Below are 6000 nucleotides of genomic sequence, written 5' to 3' on the forward strand. Positions count from 1 at the left end.
CAACAGTGCACAAGGGTTCCCTTTTCTCCACATCCTCGCCACCACTTAATTCTTTTCTTTTTGTTAGTAGCCATACTAACAGGTGTGAGGTGGTATCTCATTTTGGTTTTGATTTTCATTTCCCTGATGATTAATAATGTGGAACATTTTTTCATGTACCTGTTGGCCATTTGGATGTCTGCGAAAATATCTGTTCAGACCTACCTGTTTCTTAATTGGATTTGATTTTTTGCTGTTGAGTTGTATGAATTCTTTGTATATTTTAGATATTAGCCTCTTATTAGATACATGATTTACAGTTATTTTCTTCTGTTCAGGCAAGAGAGGAGTGTTGGTTTTTTTTTTTCCTCCCACAGTATGAAGTACTTGCTCACAAATCAGATTTTGAAAGACCAAAGTCTTCCAGTCTCCCAGCTATGGAAATATTTTTTACAGCGTCTTGAACAAGGGAAAGTGAAATTTGATTTGTAGGCAATTTTAAGGGACGATTTTTTCTGTGTTAAAGGTAGGTGTGACTTGGACAATAATTAGATTAGTTACTGGACCCACTGTTTTCATGTCCAGCTTTAGGCTCTAGAGATGTGCCACTCACAATGTCCCCAGAGGGTTTGTGACCAGTCCATGTGAGATATGGATGGAAATGAAGAAGGGAGGGTAGGAGTTTGATAAGCTATTTGACCGTATCTGAGCTTGGCTTTTAATTTTACCTGCCTTTTAAAATTTCATTTTCTAATACATTTTTATTGGATTTCACAAATGTCAGTCCATGGGTTGGATTAGAGGTAATAATAAAGTTAAAAACTGGTCCTGAGCACTGTTTTAAAATGTTCAGAACTAGCCCCAGCTCCGGGCCAGCCATGGGTGGTTTGCGGAATGAATCACTGAGTGCTTTTCATACCATTTTGATAACATTACCTGGGCAGTTGAGCAACCAACCTCTGGTTCTGAGGACTAATTACTGAGAAAAGATGACAGATTCCTCAGTTGAGGAATTGCTCTAAAAGAAGGAGAGAGTACTCTTGTTTTGATTGAGATCTCTTTGGTGTGAATAACGGGGGAGTCTTAATGCCTGGAGCATCAGTAATGTGTTAGCGTTATTCAGTGTGAAGACAGTGTGGTGATAATTTATTCCGGATTTCTGAGCAGCGATAATTGAATAGGAAACTGATTGCACATCATTTGGAGTAGTAATTTCAATTAATCAAGTTTATTTGTAGGGGAAAAATAATAGCTCAAGAGGAGAGAGCATTAGGAAAGACTCCCGTGAAATGTTTTTAAGTCAATCTTAGTGCTGAAAATCAAAAGTTTTAACTATCAACCTAATTGCAGCCTGGAGTAGGGGGGCTTGTGAGCCTGGGGAGGCAGTGGCAGATCTGAATGTGAGGTAAGTGCCTACAGCAGCCCTTGACCTCTGTAAGTGATCTTTGTGCTGGCCTAGAGAAGCAGAAAGGGGCGGCCTCCAGGCTCATTTTAAAAAATATGTGTTTTTATGAAAATTCTAAAGCAGCTACGTGCAAATAAGAATCTTGCAAAAATTGACCTTGTTAGTTTTTTCATGTAGACTAATCAGCAGTGGCACTTTGGCTTCTGCATATCTTCCCCGTAAGCATGTTATCAGTACAAGAAAATAGATAAGAGCTCTTTTAAAAAAAAATCTTTTGTTTTGATGGGTTTTCTTTTCTTTCTTTCTTTCTTTCTTTTTTTTTTTAAGAGAGAGCGGGTTTGTGTGAGCAGGGCAGGGTGGGGCAGAGAGAGAAGGAGAGAGAGAATTTTAAGCAGCCTCCACACTGGCGTGGAGCCTGACTTGGGGCTCCATCTCATCACCCTGAGATCATGACCTGAGCCGAAATCTAGAGTCAGACACTTAACTGACTGAGCCACCCAGGCGCCCCAGGGTTCCTTTTCTATCCACATCTCCTACCAGTTCTATTTCTAAATTAGTTCCTGAAAAATAAAACTTAAGCTTATAAATTCAGAAGCCTGAAATTTACTGTAATGCATTCGCTGGCTCTTTATGTTTTTTCCTTTATAAAAATTGAAGCCAGCGTGTTTGATGTTACTTTAAATTGCCCATGATATCATTCTAACACAGCTATTTTCATTATCATGTATAGTCTTTCTGTCCTTGTCCACAGTTGCACATTTTTTTAAACAAAGGAATTTTACTGCTTTTCAAAAGAGTTGTCATAGCTTACAGTGTCATCAGCATGAATTTAGGAGTGCTAATGAAAATGTTACAAAATTCAGTGTAAATTTTTTTTGTTTTAGTAAAAAAGGACTAACTTTCAAGGATTTTTATATATCTTTGCTAACCTATTTTTTTTTTTTAAGATTTTGTTTATTTGACAGAGAGAGAGACACAGCGAGAGAGGGAACACAAGCAGGGGGAGTGGGAGAGGGAGAAGCAGGGAGCCCAATGCGGGGCTTGACCCCAGGACCCTGGGATCATGACCTGAGCCGAAGGCAGACGCTTAACGACTGAGCCACCCAGGCACCACTTGGCTAACCTATTTTTTAAAAATGTGAATCATTCATATTTTCTTCTGGCTTCATATTATTAATGTTTTAAAATACTGCCCATTATTACTTGGGTTTGAATTTTTTAAGGTGTGGCTGATATATATATATATATATATACTGGTATATAAGCAATAAAAAGGCTTTTTGTCACTACTTTAAGACTGAAATGGACCCAGGGCTTTTCTCAGTAATGTTCCTCTTTTACACAAAAGTTTTTCTCCTTTTATTCATAAGTAGTTTTGATGCTGATTCCTGTTGCTTTGACCTGCATAAGTCAAAGTGGTCTTGATTTCTTTGATCCTTCCTCTTTATTGGAAGCCAGGAAACTAGTTATTTCTCAGGAATCAAGGGGGTAGCTGACCAAAAAGTTTGCCCAGGTGTCCAGGTGTGCCGACACAGATGTGGGTACTCGATGAGTCTTGCTTCCCCCCAGGGACTCTTTTGAATAAGCCATTGTTTTTGTGAATAGATGCTCTTGAGTAGTAGACAGTTAAAACAGCCACCTGAAGATGTTAAGGCTCTAAGTCCACAAGCACCAAATGTTTGCAGGGATGTGACAGGAGGCAGACTCATCAGTCACTGCGGATGAGAGTATCTGTTGGTCCGGGACCTTGGGAATCCAGTCACATAGAAGTGACACATAATCCTCCAACCCAGCAATTGTACCTCTAGCTGTGGGTGCAAGGAGACTGCTGGAGTGACCCAGAGCATATTGCAAATAGCATATTAGTAATATAGGAGCCTGGATATGTAATTTGTAATATATATTAACTGTTGGAAATTGGGTTCTGTAGTATACAGTGTATATAGTATACTGTAGTTAATGGAATACTGTTCAGTGCAGAGTTGTACCCTTTTAGGTCAATGAGGTACAGAAATGCAGGATGGGGCCAAGGAAGCAGGTGCAGAGGAGTACATATATCACTTTGCTAAGTCACTCTTGATAGGTAGGTATGGTGTTATCTGCACTGCTCGCTGTTAATTCATCTGCTCAGGTGTCTGAAAATCTCCTGCTCTCTCCTCCCCGCAGGTATTCACGACTCTGTCAGTGACCAAGCGCTCTGGGGGAAGCATCCTCCAGGCCGGCTGCTGAGGTTAAGCCCCAGTGTGGATGCTGCCGCCAGCACTCCAAACCACTGCCCTGTTTCCTTGCCCAAATCCAAGGAGAAGTTTTAGGAAGGGTCTTGGGCTTTGGCACATGCATGTCCTGTGCTCACAGCACCCAAGGCCCCCTTGGATCTCGTGGGTAGGAGGTGGTGAATGGAAGGCAGGCAGCGTCTCACTGGGGTCACCATGATGGACTGGAACTGACATTCGGCAGTGCATCGGCGCGGTGCGTCCATGAAGTCACTGGCCTCAAGCCCATGTGGTGGGCAGTGATGGAACAGCTGTCGAGCAGTTTGAGCATGACCCTCCCTTTCTGCGTTTGCTGATTCTCACTGTTAAGCTTTCTAATGTTGATTCTTTTTTTCTTTTTTCCTCCAAGGTGTAAATGAGACTAGAGACATGTTAGTAGTCGATTTTTGTCCAAAAATAAGTCTTGGCTAGAGTATGCAAGTAAGGCGCCTTGTGCATGGGAGGCATGACTTGGTCCCTTGGAGGCTGCATAGGCTTGTTGCGCACAAGAGAACCGTCCCAGGATTCCCGTGTCCTGTTCTCTGTGACCGTTGAGCAGTGATGAGTTCTGTGTCCAGAACAAGTACAGTTATGGTTGAATCTGGCCACATTTGCTCCATGTGCTACATCACCGACTATTATCAGTTGTAATTGTGTTTAGGAAAGGAAGTGGCTGCTTGGCCAGCCTGTTGGAAGTAATCCTCTGGTGCATGGAACTCTCACTAGAGGAGGATTCCCACCAGGACTCATCAGGGAGGCAGAGGGGCACCTTAAATGGGGAAAAACAATAAATGTTTTCCTTTATATAGTTTATTGTGTTGGTCTAAGTGAGCTCTTTTGCAGTAAGAAACATTTAACTTGTGTAATACCTTTTTTGGGGGTAACTTTAGCTTTAAGCTAAAAACATAGACTATCACGGCCTTACTTTTCACATGTGCTTTGTATCTGTCCCTTCCTACGAGCTACATTCATAGGAAAATAGGTCTTCCCACATTTATGATTTAACTCTTTTGTGGTAATTGCTTTTTTAAGGAAGGTATTCATGTCATAAGTTATTATTTTTGACCACAGGTGGATGTGAAGGATTTTCATTTAAAAACCAAATGGTTTTGACTTTTTCTGTTGAATGAATGACTGGTCCTGGCGGAATTGTGGCCGAAGTGTTTATGCTCCATTAGCATTCCAACTTGTAGTGTGACAGAGAGGGATTAGCTCTGCAGTTCTAGATTTCTGCGTGAATGTGCTGACTACTCCAGGATTACGTGTGGGCCACCTTGTCTCTCTTGAAGTTGGATTTGAAACTTGTGCTGTGGCCATCAGGCCTCCCGCCAGCAGGTCACCCCTCCCCTCAGCCCAGATTCTCAGCGGCAACGCCGATCAGCTGATCCGCAGTACATTTCTTGGTCACCTCAGGGAGCTTCTGCGTCTGCCTGGCACTTAGTCAGCACAGTGCCTAAACCTACCCCACACGGCTGTGCCTCACGCCCTCACCCACGTGGTTCTGTGAAGACCCCGGGAAAGGAGAACAGGGGGAAACTGAGGCAGTTGACTGTGTTCAGTTTTATTTATTTAATAGTTTTTTCCTCCAAGCCTGCCAGTCTCAGAAGTTAGAACAATAGGCAGTATGATATGTTTGTGCCTAATCATGTTGTGATTTTCTCTTCTTAGTGGAATGGAATGTTTGGCCCCTACAAGAAGGATTATACTTTATCGACTTGTCCTATTTAGATTCTATAATTGCCCACTGTACTGAGATTCATATTAAATTCTATGTATTTTGTTATATATCTTCTGGAAAAAAAACAATGTGAAACATTAAAAGGTATTAATATCCACTCTGTGTGCCTTCTTACTGAGAGGTGGTCTTGGGATTCTTTGCATGAGTGCTGAATAGAGTTCGGGTTTCGTGTTGACGATGATGAGCACTTGCTGCTGAAGAAGCTTCATGGAGGTTGCTGAGCTTTACGTTTTCGTGTTGTTGGCTTTTTGGATTCCATTTTTCAGCTTATCTTGATTTGACCGCTTGGTCTTGATCTTTAGGGCAGTAACCCCCGCCAAGCTCCCTCTCAGCACTCCATGTGCCCTTGGCTGCGTGCCTCTGCCCACAGAGCGGTGTGTGGGTGTGTGCTCCCTCCTTCCCCTCTGGGGATTGGGGATGGATCGACTGGTTATTGCCGTTGCCAGCCTTTGGCTGAGTCAGGCACGGCGCCGCCGTCCTTCAGTCAGTGCTTACGTGAATGCTGCCTGTCCTGCGCCCTTTAGTCACCCACGTGCACTTCATTTTCTTGTGCATAGGTTGTTGAGCAGAAACTCCTATTTCGTGTTAATCCTTAGCCAAAAACCTTTCCAAAATATTTCTGTTCC

General features: G+C 42.6%; 1 protein-coding gene across 3 annotated transcripts in view; it reads left to right on the forward strand.

Moving 5' to 3' along the window:
* The window catches only part of TXNRD1 (thioredoxin reductase 1), a 61906-nt gene extending 56435 nt beyond the window's left edge, over positions 1-5471 (forward strand). For all 3 annotated transcript variants that reach the window (XM_028121618.2, XM_028121617.2, XM_028121616.2), the window contains one exon: positions 3551-5471. In XM_028121618.2, the coding sequence (XP_027977419.2) occupies positions 3551-3619 (69 nt within the window). In that variant the 3' untranslated portion in view covers positions 3620-5471. The remainder of the gene's footprint in view (positions 1-3550) is intronic.
* The last annotated feature ends 529 nt before the right edge of the window (positions 5472-6000 follow it).

The sequence above is a fragment of the Eumetopias jubatus genome, unplaced genomic scaffold, assembly GCF_037043125.1.
Source record: "Eumetopias jubatus isolate StellerSeaLion01/CBP00866 unplaced genomic scaffold, mEumJub1_p1.0 scaffold_8, whole genome shotgun sequence".
Lineage (NCBI taxonomy): Eukaryota > Metazoa > Chordata > Mammalia > Carnivora > Otariidae > Eumetopias > Eumetopias jubatus.